General features: G+C 41.2%; 1 protein-coding gene and 1 long non-coding RNA gene across 3 annotated transcripts in view; both read right to left on the bottom strand.

Annotated features, from left to right (window-relative positions):
* LOC131345907 (uncharacterized) lies at positions 1-15,129 on the bottom strand. Its single transcript, XR_009203546.1, has 3 exons — positions 12,820-15,129; positions 12,352-12,422; positions 1-12,166 (listed from the first exon to the last, which is right to left on the bottom strand). It is a non-coding gene; the product is annotated as an uncharacterized LOC131345907 (long non-coding RNA).
* Positions 1-26,047, bottom strand: part of meis1b (Meis homeobox 1 b) — a 52,897-nt gene that overhangs the window by 13,957 nt on the left and 12,893 nt on the right. For both annotated transcript variants that reach the window (XR_009203544.1, XM_058379078.1), the window contains exon 8: positions 15,147-15,292. Coding sequence is in view for 1 of the 2 variants with exons in the window: in XM_058379078.1 (XP_058235061.1) it covers positions 15,147-15,292 (146 nt within the window). In the remaining variant the exon portion in view is untranslated. The remainder of the gene's footprint in view (positions 1-15,146; positions 15,293-26,047) is intronic.

Below are 26,047 nucleotides of genomic sequence, written 5' to 3'. Positions count from 1 at the left end.
AAACACATACAAAGCAGAGTGTGTAAATAAATCAATTAATTAATGTGAGAAGAGATGTAGCTCACAAATTCGAGAGCAAAAAGTGGCAAAGCTGTTGTTAATTAGTGCAAGAAAGCAAGGTGCCTCTATCTTAGAACCATTAAATGAATATGAAATAATGTAATTAAGGGCAGTGAAAAAGACAAGCCAATTATAAAGTTTAGTGAAGTGTAGAAACAAAAACATTAATTAGGAGTGCCATGCTGTAAAATCTCACTCTAATTTATATTAGTGCACCTCCCTTTGGCTGTGCTACCATGAATACAGAATATCACAAACAAATCTTCAACCATGGAATAGAGGTTATCCATTTCTCACTGTTTCAGTAGCATCAACAACACTTGTATCTATGCCAGGTATGATCTGCCAGCTGTCCTTATATAATCAGTCTTGTCCTTTATTAACAGTTGACAGCAGTTGAGTCCCGGGGATACCACTGCTATGTGTGGCATAGGGATGGCATATTCTCACCCTGTCACAGCTACATTAGCCAGTCACAGACATCTGTGTGCTCATGCATGTACAATATGGCAGATAGAGATTTCCTTCAAGTGCATTATGTGGCACCGTGACACTGCATGGGCAGCAGCTTGGTGGATATCATATTAAAAGGAAACTTAAAAAAAAAGTGGGTGGGAATTAACAAGATGAAATCTGTGAAAAAATTAAGGAACCACCACATCTCATTAAACAAGTGATATAAGACAATCTCTGTAGGGCCTTTAAAATGCTAAGAGAAGTCAAGAGAGAATGGTGTCCACAGCACAGTTATGATACAGAGACAGGGAGAGGAACTGCTCTTTCATCACTTGAAAATTCATGTGTTCTTCATTCCTTAGTTATATAACATATTATACATAATGTATACTGGTCACTCTATTGTGTATTTTGTGTATCTGTCCTGTACTATTTTGTTTTGTCTGTTTGCACTGTTTTTTTGTCTTGCACTATTTGCACTAGGTTGCACACAATGCCAGGGTTAGCCCTTTATATGGCTAGGACAACTAAATTTTAGTCCTTAGCTATGTGTTGTTTTATGTAGCACCAAGGTTCTGGAGAAATATTGTTTCCTTTCACTGTGTACTGCGTCAGCTATATATGGTTGAAATGACAATAAAAGCTTCTTGACTTGACTTGAATACCCCTACTCTTAGAACAGTATGTTGCAGAACGAGTTCACTATTAGATCAGCGTCTCTAAACCCATTAATAATACCTGAGCTTGCCATGGACTAAACAATATCAAGTGCTTAAACTGGGCCAGAAGTTGTGGACTCATCAACCAAACCTGAAGTCTCTAGCCCAAAAATGCACTCAAGAGTGCCCTGCAAATAGTCAAAAAGCAGAAAAAAATAATTAGGCTTTGAATGGAACATTAAATTAGAATTTAATTTTATTTTACTTTATGCATGCTTGTTTACTGTGATTTTCCCTGAGAAGGGGTGGGGGCTGTTTTCATATTGCTCAGTCATCTCCATGTGATCTGATTGTAGGTAATTGGAACAAACTGTGGCTAATTTAATGCAGATATTTATAATTGCAACATTGCCGAGCCACATTTGAAGCAAGAGTTATGTTTATATCCTGGTTAATTCTATCTAACCCAAGCTCTGTGTTGGGCAGACTATTCCCACAGTCACCTGAAAACCTGAAGTTTTGACTTTCAGACAACAATCTAATGGCCCCAATATCCCAGAAATCTCATTATTTCATTTTATGTAGCATTACCATATAAACTGGGATTTGTTGAAAAATTGAGAGCGTCACAATGTGGGAGAGAATTTGCATGAAACATATTGTAGGCTGTGGGACAGCCATGGGAACATAGGCCTTGTGACTGAGATCAGGAAAAGCCACGCCAGAGGCTACAAGACAACACAAACGTGGCCTGTTCTACAGCTGGCTGGCCCACACGCACTCCTACCCCAGAGATGGCTCTGGATGGACCAGATTGTAGACTGAGAGACGACACGCTGCCTTCTGGGGAGCCTTTGATTCATCTCAATATCTCACTGTCATCAGACTGTTAATACCAATACTAACCCTAGGCAATAATTGCTGGAGTGAAATTCTGACATGTCATGCTGGCCAACTCTGTAGGATTCTAAGGAGCTGTAGTTGGTGAATTTTAGGTAGGTTATCTGCTTTTTGGCTTTATTGTACTTGCCTAGGTAATGCTTATACCTCCATTATAGTCTCCATATATGTGGTAATATTATGTCATTTACTCTGTTAACACCAATAGAAACATTCAGAACATATTCATAGGTACTGAGATACTTTGATAAAATAACCATTAAAACAGTACCTCTAGTAAACGATTTTGTTTCCTTAACTGAACTCCCACCTACAGATTAACAAGTGCTTTACATTTTTGTGTCTCCAAGAAAACTACTGCTTCCAGTCGAAAAAGGAGGTTCAGAGAGAATGAGGTTGAGGGGTGGGAGGTACATATTACACAGTTCAATAACATTGCTCATTAGGACCCGATTACCTATTCTTCCTATATTGCTTAACACTTGTTTTGACAGTATCTCCCTGTCCATTCACAGTTGCTACTGCTCACACATTTGACTTCATGACCACTGCCCACTGGCATATTCCAATATCTCAAAGTAAGATCTTTAAGCCCAGGAAAAAAGTATTTAAATACTATTTATTTGTATCTGGATTTTTACATGATCAAGAGATTAAAGAAATCATGCATGCCCTTCACACCTTAGCATAAATTTAGCATAGCCAGTTCACCTACTGGCAAGTTTTTGGGAGGTGGATGGAAATCAGAGAACACAGAGAACAAGGAGAAGTACTACACAACCACATGGATACATCATGCTACTCTGCAGAGCTACTAAACCATCCTCAGGATCAAACTGGAGCTTTAAGGCAACAATAGCAGCATATCCAAAATTTAATTAATAAGCTGAGCAGGTTACAGTTCTGGTTAGGAAGATGTAGTTCATATTGAAAGAAATATCTGTACAGTATATATATATATATATATATATATATATATATATATATATATATATATATATATATACACTATATTGCCAAAAGTATTCGATCACCCATCCAAATAATCAGAATCAGGTGTTCCAATCACTTCCATGGCCACAGGTGTATAAAATCAAGCACCTAGGCATGCAGACTGTTTTTACAAACATTTGTGAAAGAATGGGTCGCTCTCAGGAGCTCAGTGAATTCCAGCGTGGAACTGTGATAGGATGCCACCTGTGCAACAAATCCAGTCGTGAAATTTCCTCGCTCCTAAATATTCCACAGTCAACTGTCAGCTGTATTATAAGAACGTGGAAGTGTTTGGGAACGACAGCAACTCAGCCACGAAGTGGTAGGCCACGTAAACTGACGGAGTGGGGTCAGCGGATGCTGAGGCGCATAGTGTGAAGAGGTCGCCAACTTTCTGCAGAGTCAATCGCTACAGACCTCCAAACTTCATGTGGCCTTCAGATTAGCTCAAGAACAGTGCGCAGAGAGCTTCATGTAATGGGTTTCCATGGCCGAGCAGCTGCATCCAAGCCATACATCACCAAGTGCAATGCAAAGCATCGGATGCAGTGGTGTAAAGCACGCCGCCACTGGACTCTAGAGCAGTGGAGACGCGTTCTCTGGAGTGACGAATCACGCTTCTCCATCTGGCAATCTGATGGACGAGTCTGGGTTTGGCGGTTGCCAGGAGAACGGTACTTGTCTGACTGCATTGTACCAAGTGTAAAGTTTGGTGGAGGGGGGATTATGGTGTGGGGTTGTTTTTCAGGAGCTGGGCTTGGCCCCTTAGTTCCAGTGAAAGGAACTCTGAATGCTTCAGCATACCAAGACATTTTGGACAATTCCATGCTCCCAACTTTGTGGGAACAGTTTGGAGCTGGCCCCTTCCTCTTCCAACATGACTGTGCACCAGTGCACAAAGCAAGGTCCATAAAGACATGGATGACAGAGTCTGGTGTGGATGAACTTGACTAGCCTGCACAGAGTACTGACCTCAACCCGATAGAACACCTTTGGGATGAATTAGAGCGGAGACTGAGGGCCAGGCCTTCTCGTCCTACATCAGTGTGTGACCTCACAAATGCGCTTCTGGAAGAATGGTCAAAAATTCCCATAAACACACTCCTAAACCTTGTGGACAGCCTTCCCAGAAGAGTTGAAGCTGTTATAGCTGCAAAGGGTGGACCGACATCATATTGAACCCTATGGATTAGGAATGGGATGTCACTTAAGTTCATATGCGAGTCAAGGCAGGTGAGTGAATACTTTTGGCAATATAGTATATATATATATGTATCCATGTTAAAAATATGTAAATATGTTCTTATAGAGACTATGTGTATGTGTACTCTAGTGTAGATAAAAAAAAAGGCTGGATATTTTGAATCCACTAGTCATGCTGGTCTGGGTAATTTTCTTAAGCTTGGCTGCTATGTCTTTCTTTTTTCATTGCAAAAAAATACTAAAACAGCATTTGAAGAACAGATGGAAAATATCGAACTCATCCTCCCTGCCTTTTTTTCTGCCTATCTTAATGATATGTCTTGTCCAAATATACTACTCCTTTCATCAGAATTTCCAGCCTGTCTGCAGCCATGCATGCCAGGAGAGCTGTGTCCTCCCTGTGCATTTTTGTACCGTCATGAATCTTATCAGAAAGAGAGAAAGAGTGTATTAGAGCACCAGTAAAACTCTCAAAGCCTGTTTCCTCTGTGGCCTCTTCGAAGCTCCAAGTGTTGAGTCCAAGCTCTATCAGAGAGATAAGAGACAGAGACTAACCCCTCCTCTCTTTGTGAACAGCAGGCTGCAGTTCTACATACAGTACAGACATAACCCATGCTGCCTGCTCATCCCCATCCTGCGCCTTACCCACAGAGAAATCCCCTTACCCAAAATGACTCAAGATTAGGTTGCTGAATATAGGGGGTAGCACTGCCGGAGGAATAAATTACTTGTACTTTGGTTAGATTTTAGAGTCAGTAAAATAATACTAATAAGAGAGCTGGTGCTACTTGAAAGTGGTGTATCGTAAACTGTTGCATGTTTTTCTCTGGAAAAAGTCAGGCATAGTTATGGGTGCTTCAATGAGAAGGGATATCTAGGACCAGCTCCAACAGTTCATTGTTACACACCACCAAAGCAATCCTGCAGTTTGGAATAAGTTTGGAGATTCATTTCATTAGTTGCTTTTATCTTTGTGATTTTCCTTCAACTAATGTTCTCCTCCAGCTCAAGCCTGAGTCTTGAAGATATCTATTCATTAACCAACATTTGGCATTGGCTGAGCCGGGTGGAATGAACACATCCTCCCTAGAGCTGATGGAGGACATCACTTTTTGTGTCCTATCTATGCAGTTAATTACAATTAGTCACAAACCATCCAGCTCATCCCCGAACTCTGATTGATCTTCATTATACATTATATTAGAGTTATTATCATTTTTAAGTTACCTATAAGCAACATTTCTCCTCTTTTGTGTGATTAAGAATAAGGGGGCTTTCTGCACAAGATGGCATTTACAGAACTTTATAATATAGAGCATGTGCTGAAATTGTGGCTTATGATACCCCAAGAGAGCAGAATACAGGGCAAGAGGTGCAATTCTTAAATCATAGCTGGAGGAAACTAAGCTAATATCTCCATGCTTAAGAAAACTAAGCTTGTTACCAGTGGGTGTTCCCAGAGACAGTGTCTAGTCCTAACCGACTGTCTGCTCTGCCAAGAAAACTGCATAGCAGGCACTGCAGTATTGTTTTCCTGTCAGGCAGTTTCTACACAACCAAAATCACTAGGGAACTCTTTTCAGGTGTATGGGTCTTTTTCAGTTGGATCTATTCTGCTGTCTCACCTATGTATTCGATGGACCTAATCCCCATGGAAACTGAGCTGCCCCTCAGGAATGCCTGGGGCTGCATCCGGGGGCCTTTTTGGCGGAGGTGTCCTCAGAGTATCACATCAACAGCCCATCTCAGAGGCTCTCCCTTGCTCGGAAAAGGAATAGTCTTCCACCTCTCTCCATGGGCTCTTGAATAAACAGATTTTGGGCCGAATTTTACTGTTCCTCTGCCAGTAGCTCAGCCAGTGTTAATGTTGAGCTTGCCAGGCCCACAAGCTCCCAGATTACCTCCAACATCTGCATACACGTTCACTGTTTCCACGGTAGAATTGAGTGGTTATAGTTGCCTTAGTCATGGAGACAGCATTGAATGGCACCATGAATCTTCTCTTTCGATATCAAATGGGATATGCAGTTTCTAAAGAAGTTACTCTCAGTGACAAAAGCCACAGCAAATTCCTTTTTTGTGTAGGTGGCATAAATTTGCAGCACTGGCCCTCGTTAGAGAGCAACAAAACAGGCTTTGAAGGTGGGAGAATGAGAGAGCAACAGAGAGAGAAAGTAAGGGGAAAGAAAATAACAGCACAAAGCTTTTGCAAACCCCCTCTCATCCCAAGATCCTAGTATGAATAACAAAATAACAAAAATGTATGCATATGCGAATGTGTGGTCGAATTTTGTGGGGGAGTGCCAGAAGAATCTCTCACATTCGGAAAACAACTGGAGGCCAGGGTTTCAGTGGCCCACTGACTGGCTTATAGTGGTTGAGAATTCTGCAGAACCTTTTTCATAGGGCAGTGATGTGAAGTTCACAACCAACTAAACGAACAAAAAGCCAGCACATGAATAATTCACAGCCCCTGTATTTAGAAAGACTTATTCTACAACAGGAAAAGCTGAAGAAATTTCACCCAATAGAAGCTCTTTTTGTCATTGAATTTGTCCTGGAGAAGAAAAAAAAAGGAAATGCGTCAAAAACTCGTCTTTAGCACTCTAATTAGTCGCTCCATGCTAAAAACATCTTTTGTTTGTTTAGGGGTGAGGGTGTACTGCAGTGCCTATGGGTCGGGACAAATCCACTTGATTTGGCTGCACTTAGCAAAAATGTGTCTACAATTAATGCAGGGAAATGGTCTGGATTACAGATCATATTCAAAGTAAACCACTAAGGCTTCTGTAGCTGGATGAGATGCTACATCATTAAATCCATACCTGCAGTAATGATCCATAGAATAACATGCAAAGTTTGGTGGGTAGAGATTAACAAAATTTTAGGGCATGAAAAGAGCAGAGGACCACTTCATTTGGAGGCATAGGTGGACGCATTTGAATGGCTTTACATATTGCAGCACTGATGTATATTTTGCATGATCAGTAGCTATGAGAATTCTACCACTGGCATTCACATACACACAGGTGTGAATTATGTCCAATAAATACTCAGTAAGTATTCTCTGCTATATGAACTACCAATTGTTTGCAGTAATCTTTGCTGTGCATTTTTAGTGCAGCTCATATTTACACTATGATGGTACTTCTTTGATTGCACTGTGCATATGGGTCTTATGTTATATGTTGAATTGTTCTTGATCAAATTTGCCCAGTCACATTTTTGTGTAGCTGGAGCATTTGGTATATAAAGACAGGTGGTGATGGACAAAGGCTATCACTGACCTGACAGAAATTCAAACAATAGTGGTTGCTGAACCAGTTCTTCACTCTCATTACACAATTCAGTGATGAGTCTAGGAAGCCACATATTACATGTTTAAATGGTGATACATGTTACCACACACCTGTTGCTTCACAATAACAGGGTAATATGATAGGGTCACACATGTTTTAGGTTTTCTGAGAGTTTGCTGAACTGCAGCTGATGACTCAGGGTTAATTCAGGCGTGTGGGGGTGGGGGTGATTACGTAGTTTACTGGACCACTAAACCTCTTTAAGCTGGTAATTACAGCCCATTTGAGTAGGGGGAACATTGAAAAGCATACAAGGGAGGTCATGTGACATGCCAAACTGCAGCTGGAAGGCACTCAGCAGGAGATGTCAAACCAGGTAGGTATAACCATCAGCAGTCCAGTGCCACACATTGCTGCCCAAACACTCTTCTGAGAGAGAATAAACCACTAAATATTTTGTGTGAGAATGAAAAGCTGCACCAGCTAGGTCTGTCTCCTCTTATGCCAAAGAAAACAAATTGTTGTTTGGGAAATTATCAAGAGGCCAGAGAGTGAAATGCAAACAGCTACCAGTGTCTACAAAGGCAGTCGGTTACACAGCAACTGCTCTTGTCCTCTGCTCTTTCAGCCAAAATCAAGCTGAGATTCTCTCATCGTATGGAAACTCGCAGTACATTAAATGGGAATAGAATTGTGTTACTATATTGCTCTTTTGACCATTCATGTGTCTGTACTTTCGAGGAAATTATCTTTTAAATAACAGCACAGGAACTTGATACTAAAAGGAAGCATATTTGAACAAGGAGGTTTGAACCTGAATTCTAATAACTCATGCTATACTATTATATTATTATCATAATTACCCTAGTGCCCTCACTGTTTTAATTAATGTTCATGGGAGAGGCTGCTGGGGAGGGTAAACCTGGTCACAGTTGAAGAGGATTTAGAACTAGGTAAGGGCATTTTACAGTTGCTCCCGTATACCCATTCCAAGCAAGGAGAAATTGAAAAAACAAATACATGGTGGGTGATGGTTAACATTAAGAGTCATACCTCTCCAAGTCTCCCTTTCTCATTATTTCTATTTGCCACAGAAAGACCTTCCCCATCATAGCACAGTATTTAAAAATCAGTGAATTAATCTGTTCTAACAAACAAGGGAACACTTCCTTGACTATGTGCAATACCTCAGCCATGACCACAAAAACACTTCACTGTTAGCACAGAGAAGATGGCTTATTCCATTCTTTCTAACACACACACACATATTTCCTGCTATTTTTTATGCTTACTGAATCTCCACAGGAATTACAAGGATCAGCAGGTACTCTAAATGCAGTGCCCATACAGCCATGCATCTCTTATTGCACTGGCATGAACAGTCAAACCTCATTATCTGCCAGATCTTAGATAGAGCTAGAATAATCAGGATAAAACTTCTAATTTAAGTGCAACATGCATGACTCATATTATAAAGAGGAAGAACTGAACTGATAAACTAATTTATCAAACAGAGTAACTCTGCTGCCATATAATCAGACACAGACCTGCACACTGGAAGGAGTGTATCTGGTGGAGTTCTGCTCTAGGGCTGGGACTGGGAGCTGGAGCCATTGTAAGTAAAATTTATTGAGCTGCTGACTACAGTCAGAAATATCCCCAAGCCATGCAGATTGCTACATAAACTGGACAAACACAAAAGTAGATCATCTAAACTAGCTTCAACAAAAGAACTTAATCAAACACCCGATTCTGACAAATCAGTAGTGATCTCTCACTACAAAGTTTTTTGTTCATTTAACTCAAGATACTAAAGCCTTTTTATGCTGTTCAAATGTTTCCCTCCAGATGCACTCATCTGCCCTGATGGACTCAAGCACTTCCCAAAATCTCATTGCCAATACCTCATAAGCCTCAATGAGAACATGAAATACTGTGCAGTGCTTGATATATCTTGCATTAAAATCACAGCACACAGACAGATGGAACATGGCAGGCCTCAGGACTTGTACTTGCTGTCTCAGCAGGATGTACTATGCTGGCCCCAGTGAGAAGCAAAGCTGCGGCAGGGAACTACACCAGAACCACTCTTTGAGAGCCTGTGATGACTAGGCCTTTCATTGAGTCCTGCATGGAAACCAGAACTTACCAGCATGAAAAGCAAGCCACTGTGGTCAGCAACCTGGCCTGCTTGTTACACTAAGAAGATGCCAGTTGAGGTTACTGCAATCACACACAAATGCCATTGGCTGCTCCTCCTTGGCAAGCTAACTCTTTACACACTTCTGATAATGAAACCCAAGTCAGGCTCAGCAGTCAACAATGTAAAACTGCAGACACCATCAGAAGCTGTTAACTAAGAGTGCAAGATCAAATGTGATCTACCTGATCTGCATGACAAATTGATGAAAAGTGATTTAACATTATGTAATTGTTGGGCTTGGAGAAGTGCTAATGTGGGACCGGAATGACTGTTGATGCCAATCCTCAGTGGTTCAGAGGCTGTATAAATTATGTTGATTTTGAGGGATGTTACACACAGAGAAGTGTAACAGTATGCTGGTGAAACAGGGGAAAGGCAGAAAAAGGGCAATAGATTAGCGAAGAGTAGGATGGTATTGCGATTTCTCAGCATAATGATGTTTAATATTTAAGCACAGCTGATGTATGGGATGCAGTTGGAGAAGAGAAAGCCTCGGCAGTGTCCCACTCATCAATCATGGCACAGATGGCCAGAGAAAAGCCACCATCCTAAGTGACAAGGAGGCGTCCATCGGCCACTGGCAGCCAATGCAGGGTCTGCCAATTCAACCCATTCTTTAAAAGACACACCAGTGTCAGCCTAGAAGGCTTGCAAATAATGTATACATGTGGTTTTCTCGATCTCTCCCTCTCTGGGGGACATGGGGGATGGCTTGAGAGTCCATCCCACAAAGACAAGGTCCAAAGAGTTGCCTGCCCCACATCCCAGGGGCCCGTCATTGGAGTAATTGATGATGTTTTCATTACAAGGTGTAGGAGGTGGGTGATGGGTGGGGGTGCAGCCTTGTTCTATAGATAGCCCTTGCCCCAATTGACTTGGCAGCTTCATCTTTGCCATTAACTTCAAGTAATAAGCCTCAAGTCATCGCTTCACACACATACATGCATGTAGGGCAAAAGTCGAAATTAAGATAGATGGTATTAGACCACTTGTGGATGCTTTTCTACAGAAGCAGGGTTGACAAATCTGGCAATAGCAATCTGATGTCACATCAGAAACAGCAAATAAATATAAGGCAATAATTCAAAGGCAGTGCATATACTTAGCTGTGGAGAGTTATCTATCTATGTGATCACACAAGCCACACAACCACAACCAATATAAAGTACTGCAAAATGTGTAATATTCAAACTAATGTCTAATATTCTAGTCCTCAGTATTTGAATGAAGCAATATTTAAAAAATTTGCTAAGATTGTCTCATTTTTTTAAACAAAGAACTCATCAGAGACATAGGACATTAGATTCATATAAAATAAATAAATAATCAGAAATGCATGATAAAACAGTATATACTCACTATACCATTTCTCAGGCATAGATTTTTGCAGTGGTTTTTAAGCTGTAATTATTTAAGTCTCCCAAGGGCTGTCTAGTGCAGACAAAGTGATGAAGCTGCTAGGTGAAGAAGGCTTCCTGCAAGGACTCCCTGCCAGGTTAGAGGCCACACAGCATGCCTAGGGTTGCCATGAGTGACCAGCTTGCTGACAACCTCAGTCTCCAGCAAACAATCAATGACTAATGGCATCTGAGGCCTAGTTGAACCTGGAACTTAAATGGCCAGAATACTTTTTTGCTTTGTTTTTTTTTTATTGAGGCTACTGGGAGTAGTCCCCAAACACACCACTCACATGAATGAACTCTAAGCTTACCCTCTTTCTGACCAGGCAGCCCAAACTTTTTTGCCCATTTGCAGTCTAGATATAGGCAAAGACAATGGAAGCAATAGAAGTACTGTTTAGACATAGAGTACATTCTTACCACCAAGCATACCATATTCCAAGTGGCAAGGGGCATAGTATAATTTGCTCCAGAGATCAGACTTGTCAGTGAAACATTCACTGATTAACATAATATAACCAGTAATGTAATCAGAAGAGCATATATAGTTTGGTACAACAATTTAAAAAATGCAGCACCTGAACTATGATTTTTACATGAATTCTGTGTTTGACACAAGTCATTATTTACTAATAAGTCCATTCACCAACAAATTATTCTTATAGTAATGCATCTCTAGGTTGGTTTACCGCTTAGCTTCAAAACATTCAGGCATGATGCAGTTTGATGGTTATATTTTGAATTTGTGTGTTTTATCAGACAAAGTCTGAAAAAGAATGATAGACAGAAACCTGCTTTGTACTCAGTAGTTAATTGAAAGTCATAGCACATGCACTATGATTTTTACATAAAATTCTATGTAACATGATTTAATTAATGTGATCATAATCATGTACTGCAAATCAAAATTTACTCATCTTTTGATGTTCCACTGCTCTGTGCCAAAATGACTCTCAACCGGTGTTGTTTCAAACAAAAATGAAGTCGTCCATCCTTTGAAAAAACCCATATTATTCCATATGCATGCCATATGCTTAACATCTGTAATTGTGCCCAGTGAATGTAATAATCACAAGAGCAGGACACAAAAACTCCACTGCTCTGCACCCCCATCTTCAACCTCTAACTGTGGAGAACAAATTCACCCTCAAACTTCCTGAAGAGGGCATAGCACCTACCCCCTGCTGTTCCAGCCTTGAGCCAAAGGAATCACTGCAGAGATGAATTATTGCACTTTTCACACCTGGTTCTGGTAAAAAAAAAATGTAGCACTGTTGACAGTGGTGACAGCATGTTTCAGCTCAGAAATCACTGCAACAACTGTTACTAGAATTGTGCATATTCGGTGCTAATTTAGGGTCTAAGTGTATTAGGAGGTATAGAATGTTGCTTTGCAGTTATTCTTCTAACATAAACAAGTAATAAAAAATGGAAGAAGGACATTATGTCGCACTGAGGTTTGGATTTTTACAAGCTGTAATAGAGCACTCTATTCTCCAGCTCTGTGTTCAAATAAGAGGAAGCACTGAGCTACAAGTGCCAGCTGAATACTGCTGTTCCACGCCAAGGCTTTGCTTCGGTTGGGTTGCAACCATTTGAAGCCTGAATTTTATCTAATTACTCGATCACATAATTTTGCAAATTACCTTTTCATTGGAGAGATGAGTGCAAAACCACAGGCATGCTGAGCCAAAGGCTTCCATTTGCTGGACATTTGGGCCAATTAAAGAAGAACATACAGTCTGCAAAAGGTAACATTGTAACTATTTTAATGATGAGGAGGGGGAGAGGAAAGAGTTACAGAAAAGGGAAGACAGGATGCAGTGTTTTGCATTTCTCCCCAGGATGTCTGAAACAATCGATAAACAGAACAAAGAAAGTTTGGAGAAGGAACAACTGAAATAGAAAAGTTTTTCTTTCTGAGCTGCAAAGTTTATTGGAATGTGTTTACACTGGAGAGTTACAGCAATCAGAAGCGACTAGTAAAGTACAGCCTTATTAATACTATAGATCCATGGATCATTTTCAAACTGAACCAAATACTTAGAAAGAACATATGCAAACACTTTTGCTTGCTGTCTGTATCCCTCCCCATCATTTATGCTCTTTCTGTTTCACCCCCTTCTTTTCTCTGACTCCACAGCCTGGCAGAGTAATCTTGTCTAACCACCCACCTCACATTTCCGGTTTTGTACAATGGTTGTGCTGGTAGGCTCATGTAACATAGATGGATGCCTCCTCATTTCTCCTGGCCAAATCTAAGACATTAAATTAGGGCTTTCATAAGGCTGCATTGTTTCGGAGGCCTGTTAATTGCTACTGGCCAGTATCTCTAAGTACCAGACCCGTTTGTACACTAAACTTTGTACATCCAATGAACTACTGAGGCTCCTCCCTTGCAATTTGTGCATTTGTTCTCTGTTGCTTTGCCTCTCTGTTCATGGTGAGACTGTCAATAGCTGTCAATGCCAACAGTATACTGCTATACATCCAGGCCAGGAAGCAGAAGGCAAGAGAAGAGCTATATCACCTGGTCAGTGAACCACTGCACACATTTAGTTTTACACATTTAGTTACAACAATGCTGAACTCTTGCAGCTGTGCAGTGCATATGTCTATATAGATTGTATAGAAGTATACTGTTGGTTCTTCTTTCTGCATCCCCCACCACCACCCCACACTGTCTCTGCAAAGTCACCATTTTGGCAGGCATGATGTTCCAACTTATTGTGTTCTCTTTCTTTTTCTCCACTGCTCCCACTCTTTCTTTTTTTCTCTTTTTTCTGGGTGCTCTGGAGGCTTCCTGTGGTTGAGGGGGCCGCTGTTGGCAGAAACTCAGCCTCCCCGCCAGCGGCTCCACATTTAGCTGCACTGCCTGTCCGCCAAAGAGCATGCTCTCTCTCTCTCTCTCTCTCTCTCTCTCTCTCTCACACACACACACACACACAAAGCAATATCCTAGTGCTGTCCACACGGCCAGTAAACCAGGTCAAAGCAGACAGTGTGCTCTCACCAATCACTTCTAGCTCTAGTGCAAGTGCATGCACTGTGTGTGAACTAGCAAATGTCTTTCTTTTCACACACCTTTCTCCTGGGGCCCCTTAAGGTGATGGTTAGCAGGAGTGACTCTGTGTTTTCATGTGTGTGTGTGTGTCAGGGTAAAGGGGGGCCAGGGGCAGATGAAGGTTTCAGGGGCCCCTGAGGTAGTTTTCTGTGGCACAGATGTGAGAATGGAGGGTGACCACGTGGGCAGGCTTTGGAAATGATCAAATGGGTTCGCCCCAAATCTGCTCTGGTTTGAAACACATTGCCTTTCAACACCTCGAACAATGACTGGTGGTACTAATAGGTGTGTAGTCTACAAATCCTAAAGTCATCTGTTTAGCATTTATAATCATACAGGGAGCCACTTTACTGTGTTTAACTGAGACCTGGGGTTGTGCAAAAGTCAGTTCTGTGAGTGCAGTGTGTAACTTAACAGTGTGTTAAGTCAGTGGTGTTGATGTATGGAAATAAAGAAACAATGTCTTTGCTGTGTTCAGATTAGCTTGTGGTGAACAAAACCGAGGAAATAAAGTTCATCAAGAGTGAGAGGACAAGCCAGCCACATCAATAAGGTATGCTTCCTTGATACTTTTCTATTGCAGGTGGGGACACCCGCAGACAGTTAACCACTTCTGTTTCACACACAGACGTCTCCATGCTAAATAATAATATCCGCTCAGATTTACCAGCAAATGCACATACATACATCATGGAAAACAACTCCATCTATTAACTCGCTCATGCTCCAACAATAAGGACTCTCTTAATAATCTTTACACCTTTACCATCACTAGCTTAAGGCTGTTTTTCTCTTAAGCTTAAAATATATCCAGGCATGATGCAATTTAACACAGTTTGGATTTGAGTTTTTTAATAAACAGAAAAAGGCTGAAAAAAAACAAAAAACAAATCACTACTTTCTACTCACTGTCAAGTGCTGGAAGAGCCATGCCCGCATGATATTGGTTGCTACTTTGGGGAAGATGCCACGTTTTTTATTCCTCTTCTTCTCCTTGTCAGGGTCATCATCATCGCCCGTACTGGGAGAGGCCACGCTGTTGTCCAGTCCATCACCTGTGAAAACAGACACACAAATATTTATGCATTGTCAGCAGACCCTGCTTACATCAGCTGACAGTCATAAACACAAATGCTCACATACACACACTGGTGATTTTCTTCTCAACAAAATAAGGTAACAATTACTGCACTAGTACAGCTTACACACAGCAGCTCTATATGTGTTGAGTTTTAACACTTTAGAAATAACCTCCCTTTCTCCTACAAAAGAGAACCTCCAAACTTTGAGTAAATACAGTCACTCAAAGGACTTGTACTGTCACATTTGTTTACTGCCATCAGAGTCTGAGAAGGATCTGCATTGACAAAAAGATTTAGTCTTTATCAGTGGAACTGGGGAAACATTTACCCAGAGCTTTCTTTTTACCTTAGGTGGAGGAGTTACACTGTAGCATAAAAGAAGGGCACAGAAATATAAATCTCCTGCACAGACAGTGGCTTTTCAAAACACCCAATTTTAATAACAATGCCCCATGAGTGCCAACAGCAACCTGTGGGTTCTTGATAAGGCTCCATTAAGGAGAGTTACATAGCAGCCAGACCCAGGTGGAAACACAGGAGAGGACTTTGGATGGAGCATGGCATTGCTCTGCATATGATGAATATAGAGCTTGTGTGTGCACCTAGTTTTATTCACAAACCCAATTATTGTGTGCTTTATGAATTATAGAGAGAACCCCCCCGTGTCTGTCATTTTATAATTGTTATTATCATTATTCAAGAGGAAAAGCAGTCGATTCAGATGTTTTAAATAATAAATCATAAAAGAAACATGAGTGAGGTAGACTACCTCAGAGAGCTGTGAATTTCAACAGCTGAGCTCTCTCTTTGCGCACTGTCCTCAGCACGGCAGACTAAAGTGAGCACTGAGTTAGAATTAGTTATTTATTAATTACTCGAGAAGTGCTCCCAACATGCTGTTTTAAAACCCTTGGAGACACCACGGCTTAACTCTTTCCCTACCAGCACCTTTAAGTACTTGCATGAGGCTTACTCATTGATAATTAATGAAAATGTCTGTGGTAATCTGACTGTAGATAGTTTTCTTTCCAGCTTCAGTAAAATAATGAAGGGCCTAAAATGGCCTTTGCTCCCCATTACCTCAGGCAAAAGAATTCCTGAAAGCATGCCTCGCGGGCATCTGAATTATATACACCATTAGGAGAGTGGAGGCTTTCTATGTTCCATATACCGCCTGGCCCTGCTGCATGCAGCAGAAAAGGCTGCAATTTCTTAAGTGAAGACTTATGTAGATACAATGGCACTGCTTTACACAAGGGCACATTTCCCCCTTTAGACATCAGAGCTCCCAGGACACCCCCGGACACCCCCACAGAGAAATAACACTCTATCAGACACACACTCAGTCACATCACACACACAGAATGTGAGCTTTGATTACATCATTAACTGATGCCAAAAACAGTTGGGCTTAAACAGCAGTTTGTCCTCCCTACTGTTTTTAGGCAAATAAGACTTCCTCGCTCCCGCCTGAGAGGGGAAGCGGCACCGCTGGTTTGTAATCTAAGACCAGATTTTCATTGGAAGCAAATGCTCTCAAATCGGTGTAAAGACCAGTTCATGTTCAGCAGAGCTTAAAATAATAAACCCAGGGCTTGTCCCATGCGACTAAGCAAAACAGAAGCAAATGCTAGATATCAGGAAAGAAGATGGAAAGAAAAAGGGGAAGGAAAGAAAGTACGAGTGAAGAGAAAAGAAGGGGGATGGCGTGAGAGGGAAACAGATTTTGTGATCTCTGAAGTAACTCTGTTGTGTCTGCTCTCTTGAGCCGTTCTTCCTCCACCTATTCCCTGTTTTATGAATTGTTTAACCTCTTCCCCCCAGTATTTTTACTTAACCCTGACCTCCAAGGACCAGTGCCTTCGAGGCAGAAAAGAGGAAAAGAAAGAAGCTAAAGCCGTCGATTTTATTGGCATTTCCATTTTCACTGCAATTTGATACTGATGCACCTTGGCAAGGTCTGGGGCTAATTTTGAATCCTTTCTCTTCAACATCAACAGAAGCCAGCCATATGGTGGTGGCTGTAAGCCGTATTTTCACACAAAATGTCATCACTGGCCACACTGAGCCTAAGCTTCTTACTCCATGACCAAAGAAAGGCATGTGAATGGTGGCAAGTCCAAAAAGGTGAAAATAATCATAAAAATGATGCCGGTCCATAAACAAGCTCACAGCCTCATTAGACCAGCAGCAGGCCCCAGTGGCAGATTTATTCGCCTTTTCGCTGATGCTGTGAGGAAATGCCATGGGCTAACTTTGGCCAACTGCTAATGGGTTATGACAGCGTCTTAGCAGCTAGCAGAGGGGTGTGTGGGGGCGGTGTGCAGGCCAGCCTGCCACTGACAGTGAGGGGAAAAATGTCATCTCATCTGCCCATGTGAGCTGGAGTCTGTGTGGCAATTAGGGAGCAGGCCGGTGACTGGAGCAGGCCAGAGGCTGAGGAGGATGCCCCACGGCAAACCAGGGAGAGAATTTTTTATGATCTGGTCTCACAGACACATACACACTCACACTCTCCCTGCCTGCTTGCCTGCCACACAAATCAGGTTAACACTCCCCCTCTCAATGCTTTTGTCAGCCAGCTCTCCTGGATGGCTCACTCCCTGTTTTTGCTCACCTCTTTCCTCTCTCCCTTAACCTCATTTTCTTTCCTAGTGTTGAAGACCCCCCCCTTTCTCTTTACTACCCTCTTACCCACTCAAGGCATTTCCTGACATTATCAGTGGAATCTAGGGTAATCTGTTATGATCTGATTAGTCAAAAGGGCACTTTAATTGGCACTACCTGTTCCTTTGTTGGCTTGCACACAACCCTAAGGTGTCAGACATTTTTCTCATGATTTACGAATTAGCAAATTGGCACCTCCAGACTGTCAAATACAGACTGCCACTTAAGCAGAGGCATGTGCATGATTTTTTTTTTTAATTTTGCAAAAAATGAGTGTTTCATTGACGAAAAAATGATAGAGATTTGCAAGCTTTTTTGAAGCCAAGGGTTATAAGTCAATGTGACAAAATACAGAGCACAGTTGTTTGCCCCTTTCAATCTCTTAAGTGTTTTGATAACATTTTATAGGCCATGGTCTGCTGGATTGGGCCAAGTCATGGAGACAGTTTTTGAGTTTTTTCTTCTTACTTGACCCTACATTCAGTCTGGATCATTTCTGGACCACCTTTTCCCCTTGAACCAAAAGGGGTGACGTGCATTTGAAACACATACATGCACACTCTCACATACACACAAAGTACTCAGTACTCACACAAGTGACTCAGGATTCCCCAGCATTGCAAACCCCAGCCTATGGGTCAGTTTCAACATCCAACACATTTACACACCCCTGCCGTTCTCTCTAACTTACATACACATGTCCAAAAAGAGAGAGAGAGAGAGAGGGAGAGAGAGGGAGGGAGGGATGGGGTGATGTTAGAGAAGACAAAGCAGCATTTATTTTATTCGGCCCATTCATATGGTCAGAATGGACTAGGCAAAGATAGGGGGAGGGTGTTTAGGGTTTTGTGGGGGTAGAGTGGGGGAGGGGGGTTGGCGGTTAGTGTTGTGGAATTGGGGGGTTGGGGCCTTTGCATGGGTCACAAGCACCTCCCGCCTAAAATATTCAGATGCAGGAATTCCTCATGCAGAATTTTCAACAAGAGGCGTTCACAGTCTTAAAGTGGTTGCTACATTCTCAGGGCCTCAGCATTCACACAAAATGAACAGCCAAGATTAGAATAGATAAGCATGTAACACTTGCTCTGATGCCTTCTCTGATGATTCATGATTGTTTGTAAATATTTGTTTATATCTCTTTGCAATTAAAAAGTAATGCTTTTTAAGTGTTTTAATAGAAAAGCAGGCACTACATTTAACTCATTTAATATCTGTAGAGCTCTAGGACAGACCTACACTATATTGTTCACTTTCTCTTATATCATGCACATAATGGAAAAAAAGAAACTAAAGTAAACACTTTGGATAAATATTATTGCTACAGTTTCAGTGTTTATATATTAAGTAATTAACATATGAATTACTATATATGTAATGTGAGCTTATAGTATTGTGTTTAATCAAGAACACTTGAGAATGCTTGCTGTGATATTGCCCTGTCTGGGTGTGTGTATATTTGCGTATGCGTGCAAAACATACAGTTGCTGAAAATAGGTAAACATACATCTTTTTCTTTTTACCTTTTAGAATTACAAGGACAGAATGGCAGTGTAAACACTAATCTGTAGAACTTCGTGATTAGAATCTGCAATTAAAGGTGATTCCTTTCAAATGTGGTAAATTATGACAGTTTAAAGAACTGAAGAGCCTTGAATAATGCTGACAGACGCCGACTTGGTAAAACCATAATTCGATACATGAAAACAAATGTAATTACAAACCCTTTTATCATCGCTTGTGTCTCTCTGCCCACCTTTACTGCGCTGGAACCCAGGCTGTAATGTGTGTTTAATGTATTCCATATTTAGCATTGTTCCATCTCTCATTACACACTGGTACACATGCCAAGGCCTTGCTGTAAGCCCTTCATGCATTTTCCCAGGTCTCTGGGATCAGGCGCTTGACATACCCATAGGTAATGGCAAAAATGTCATTGCAAATGTTACGGCTCTCTCTCGACTGTGTCTGTGTAAGGGTCACTTCCACTGAAGCCCTCGACACATTGGAAAAACGCACCAGGGCCCAAGGGCAGAAACCACAGCATTAACTCAGTAAGCCACCCTCTTTCTCTCTCTCTCACTTTATCCCTGCTCGCCCTTTCTCTTCCTGTTTCTCGTGCCCACCTCCTGGTCCTCCTCTCTTTCCCGCTCTGGTGCTTGAGTTAAGGGGGAAGAAACTATCGAATGGTAGTGCAGGCCAGTGAGTTTACCCTTTCATGTTGAGCACTTTTACTGTGCAACTATTGATTTTTTTTCTCCTTTGTAATGTTTTTTTTTTTTATCTGAAGATATAAGACAGGAAAAAGGCAGGGTGCGAAGGTTCAAATGGGAACACATTCAGAGTCCTTCAATTCCACTGAGACTATCATACACTCACACATACCTTACACATTCTTTTTTCTCACCTTTTGTCTCAGACGGCTTTTGACACCTTCTTCAGGCCAGCTTTGTTTGATAACAATCCAGGCCAACTGACCAGGAACAGAGTGCTTTAAAAAAACATGGCTCACAACAAAAAGACCCCTTAACTGCTTCCTCACACAACAACAATACTGGAACAGTCTGGCCTAAATCAAGCTAATCTCCTGAAAGCATGGTCTGAAATGCTTTATCAAGTGTTGCATGTTCAGAAATATGCACATTGTACACTAAAACCAAGCAAGCAGTTCAGTAAACGCTAAATGAAATATTCACAGTTAACTGTTTAGTCTTCAGTGCAGTCCTATAATTCTGCAATATCAGAACCAGACTAAGGACTATCATATAAAAACAAGGCTTTTGACTGCAACCACTTACTCGCCATGCTTTTTGGGCATGCTGTGGCAAGTTACTAAATAGAACTGAATATCCTGTGGTGGTAAAGAAACCTTTATTACCGGCTTCTAGCAGATAATTTTGTACCTGGTGGCTATCTAAATAATGCAGGCAAAGATAAGTGTTTCAATAGGCAGGGATTTTCCCCTTTGCAGAGTACAGTTGATAATAAGGGAAAATTTCATTGCCAATAAAAGCCCCCTCAGCTCTTACTAAAATTATCCAATGGAGTTAACATAGAGGGGCCAGTGGAAGGCAAAATTACATATGATTAGCTGCTTTTTTTGGGGGTGGGGGATTGTTAAGAGCCTGTTTGTTAACCTTGTGAATGCTTTATTTTTTTCCGTACAAGCTCCACAATCCTACCCATAGGGTCACAGCATGCTTTCTGAGGTTAAAGGAAGTGGTGTAGAAGGGATGTGGGGGAATTGTAGTCCTATCAGCTAGGGGTGAGCAGAGGAGATAAAGCTTTAGTGCTGGAAAAGAAAGAGCTGGTCTGAGCATCAACTTCCTGATTACAGCAGAACAGGACAGCTGGACACTAGCGATACCATTACAGCACACACCTCCTCACACATCCCACATGCAACACACACACATGCTTGGCACAAAGAGCAAAGGGAGCTCCAGGGGCCAGTGTGCCTCTATTGGACACAACCTTTACATTTAGGTTATCAACTTGGGAATCACTCCCACTCCTGCCTTTCTTTGACTCATTCACACTCCGAGCACCAGCCAGTGATCAGGTTACTATTCAGAGTGTGTGTTTCGTAAACACAGCCAAGTAAAAGCTCTGACTCTCTCTTAAACATTCCTTAAAGTAAACACACCCCCTCTAATCACATACCCACAACCACACACTTTTTTGTTTGTTTGTTATTTTTCATTCACTCCCTAAATCTATAGAAAACAGCCTTGAAGAGTCATTTTTCCCTCTTCCCACTAAATCCTTCAACAGGTATCCATGTCAAAAGGCTGGCCCTCAGCTCTGGAGGGGGCAATTATTAAGAAAGGGTCAGTCTCAGGTCAAGCCTTTGCCCAATTGTTAATGCAGCCCTCCCCCTCAAAGAAAGCCCTATTCTGCCAGCCTTCAGCTTTTCTTCTGTTCAGGCCACCATCTTCTGCCTCTGTGTTCCAAAAACAGATAGCAAGTAATTCTGTTATCGCAAGTGACTTCCAGTGGTATGTACACACCACACACATATGTACCTTTAATGTACGGTTTGATTCTCAAAATCAGTTGGTTTGATAAGCAGAGTAAAATCTGCTTCTATTTGTTCAGCTAGACAAATATATTTGTTACTTGTATTGGAGTTAAATGGAAAGGAGAATAACCAAGATTGTTAAGCCACAGAATGACACAAATCATAATGGACAAAAAAAAGAAAGAAAAATTAAACATCTCAACATCTCCTGCTATCTGTCACTAAATGCTTATTTAATTTCAAACAGACACAGCTTCTTACACACAACTTGTGCCACAGCCACTATCTACAGGAAAATATTCCTCATACAGCACTATCGGCAGGGCAGCATATGGCAAACTAGCAGCAGGCCATTCATCCTCATCCTCTTTGGAAGCTAAAATTAGCACAATGCTGTTTGTGGCTTTCAGCTGGATTTCAACCACTGTGATACTGCTAATATAAAAAGCCAGATGACCTCTGCCTCAGAAACAGAGAGAGTGTGTGAGAGAGAGAGAGAGAGAGAGAGAATTCATGCACTGATCATGGTAGGATTATACTGTTAGGTTAATGTCTTTTTTCCCTGCATGACTGCTGAAAGACTAATAAAAGTTAATCTTGTTTTATTTGGAAACAATTTCTCAAATGCTCATCCTGCATATAATTCAGTGCAAATGTAATGTTTTAGGACCAGATTAATGGAGAGGCCTCTCTCTTTGGCAGACAAAGTCTTTCCTAATCTCTTTATCAAAGACTTATCAATAAACTATATGCCACACTGTCAGATGAAAATGCCTTGCTAAAGAACACTGTTAATGCTGTTAATCTCTCAGCCTGTTGTTTTTCTCCCTGTTATCTTTTCCTCTGGAACTCTTCTCTCCATCCACCAGTGTAACACTGATAGTTTATCTCTTGGGTCTTATCTGTGTTTCCCTGGGAGAGCTGAGCAGTGTATATCTAATGTCCAGTAAGGTCCAGAAATAATACCTTATTTATCATCAAAAATTACCATAAACAAAGTTGGGGGGACTTATTAAACAAGATAAACTGCTGCTAAAACTGTACAGAAAGTATTTTGATGTGATTCAAATAATTCTCATTTTGCTTATAGAAATTTCTATCTAGAAATTCTTTCTGAGGCCTAAATGACCAAACATTTGATCAAGTGGGCCTGTCTAGAAAATGTTTTACAAACACCAGCAATTTGGTTTTGGCTAATAAAAATTGCTTAAAAAAAGAAATTTTTTAAACCCTGAGAGATGAGCAAAGTATCTACACTATTAAAATACCACAGTTGTAGACTATATACAGCATCTGCTTCCCCGCTTGAGCTGAATATCCCATAGTTTTCCATACTGATTTTTTGTATAATCAAAGCATTATTAATACATCAAGGTAAGGCCTAGGATTTCAAATAAATCCTGAATCATCAGAAAGAGAAAAGAAAAAAATCGGTGACCAGTGGGAATCAAGTTAGAGTAGCAGAAAGAGAATAAAGGGGGCCTTCTAAGCTCCATGGCCAGGGTTCACATGTCAAACTCAGACCAAACAGAGCAGAAGGGAGTGCCCCAATGACCGCTAAATCCCAGAGCAAACGCCACACTCACAGTGTATCATTGCAGCTTTATGATCATTATCTACTGTGAGACAAGGTGCTTAAGCAGCCCTATAATTGCCAGTTAAACAGAGCAAAAACCATGAGAGAGGTTTGATATATAGAGAGTAAAAGAAGGAGGGGTTTGTTTGCTTATCTTCTTTGCACATTTCCCTTTCTCTTTTTTGTTCCCACACAGCAAAGAACCTAGTTCTAATCCCAAAGTCATAATGCACAGCACTGTGGGAACCTACAATGTTTCCCCTTTTTCTAGCATGAGAACACTGATGCTACTTCTGGCCTTATCAGTGACATGGTCATAAAGCCATCAACAGTAGTATCTGTCAGCAGTGTTTGTTAGTTTTTTCATTGCTACTGCAATTTGCTAGGGTTAATGGTTTAACACATGGGTATGAGGTTGAGATTGGATGTGGAATTTTCTATCCAGTTAACCCAACAAGCGTACTGAATAAATTTGTTCAAGACATCGCTATAAAAATACACTAAATAAACAGCAACTTCCTCATCTGCCTTATATAACCTAGCATTATCCATCTTTGAGCTACGTTTAGCCCTTTTGCAGTGAAGATTCATAAAATCATCAGAAGACCTATAGCCTAGAGGAGAATGTGCTCCCCTCTACATGCTGGGAGAAACACACACTGCTCTTTCATGTTCCTGTTAGTTCATTCCTGTTTACGCCTTTATTCCCAAACAATAAAGCCTTAACCATTGCTGCCTCAACACTCCCTTCCCTGTTTTTTTCTCTACCAGCTTTTCTGCAATTGTGAGTTTGCTTAATATACAGCTACTCTGCTCACCTGATACTTGCCTTCAGATACCTTTAACTTTTATCAGACATTGAGTCCCTGATTTTACCAGACTTGAGTTCCAGCACAGTGCACATCTACATGCACAACAGAGAGTATAGCCACCTTTATCTAAATGACAACAGCATGCTTGAAACAGTACATTTTCACACTTGTGGGTCAATCAAAGTGAGAAACACATAAGGGGAAGAGACAAAGACAGAGACAAAAATGCAAATTCCAAATTAAAAGCCCAAACCTGTGTGCATTCAAAAAATGAATATGAGCCGTGTTACACAGCAGTGCTAGATATTCAGTGATTAAAGAAAGCTAGTACATGCTCCTTGTGAGAGAAGAGGGAAAGAGTGAGAAACAAAGAAGGAAGCAAGCTCTTCCAGTCTGTTGGACAATTGTTTCAATTAACGAGTGAGTTTGACGAGCATGAGCGGCAAGGACTGTTTGGGCAAAACTAAAAGCACACTGCTGCTGACTGACATGAAATCTCAGGCGCTGTCTGCTGACCTGCTCTAAAATCTGACCAATCCCTACACAGAGGCGGTAACTTGGGGCCAATGAGCCAATGAGTACTCATGCTTGAGCTGACCTTCACAGAGGCCTGTGGCAAAATGAGTCGATGTGATGTTGAGAACAGCACTCACTCGCTCAGATCAATGCTGTAAAACAATGATCAGTATCTTTAATCTGCTCATACTGCCTTTATCTTGAGTAAAATGTATCTTTGTTTCTGGAACAGAGAGACTTTGGAAGCCACTCAGCACTGCATATGAATCAAGCACTTGAATCTTGGCTGGAATTTTTCGCATCTCCTTAGAAAAATGGGCAGCATGTTCATTTGTTTTGCACATCAATGAAAAGCTGAAATTGTCGATAATCCTGGTAGTTTATGTTTGGTGTGAATTTTATGAACTTGGTGGTTGTTGAGAGCCTTATAGAGGTTTATTGAGGCCTTTTTTTCTATCCTCAGCCAATATGCATGTAAATTCATGCAGACAATAACAAGTGCCTCCCAGGAACTATTTGACTTGCCACACTTGTTGAAGGGGGGCTCTTCTACAAATGGGTCCTGGTAATTGCTGATACGTATCAAACTAGTCATCACATTGGCCACAGACTCTTTGTAGACACAAATGAAACCCTAAGCTTCTCAAAACACTCAGCATGCTTTCTGTGTCCTCTCTTTATGCCCTGCCCATTTGTAGTAGTGTTAAAATTCTTATCCCTTCTCTCATCTGTGTGGCCCAAGGGTGTTCCTTTTAATCTACACTTGCATAGAACCCGTGCTGCTCTATGGTCAGAAACTGAAGAGGCTCCTAATAATGACTTGTTTTCTTCTGCACTCTTAAGTCAAACACATTCAATAAAATGGGTGTGATCTCAGATACAAACCCACAACAAGTCCTCTGAGAGGGCAACTGTCAAACAAAGGCGGGTATGCATGTGCTACGCTGAGCCAACCTAGCTAATAGAAATGCTCTAATTAAAGAAAGGCTGGGCTGGTTCTCAGCTGGACTCCTTTAAGGAGATGAGACCCTCACTGGGGAAGACATGCAAGTAGCAAAACTAGCTCTCTTCTATAAGGTACATGTTGGAAAAGACCACATAATAGTCAAATATACTATCATAACTTGTATCAGTGTTAG

This window comes from Hemibagrus wyckioides, linkage group LG03, assembly GCF_019097595.1.
Source record: "Hemibagrus wyckioides isolate EC202008001 linkage group LG03, SWU_Hwy_1.0, whole genome shotgun sequence".
NCBI classification, from domain to species: Eukaryota; Metazoa; Chordata; class Actinopteri; order Siluriformes; family Bagridae; genus Hemibagrus; species Hemibagrus wyckioides.
Note: the sequence above shows the minus strand (reverse complement) of the source record. Positions and strands in the feature narration are given on the sequence as shown.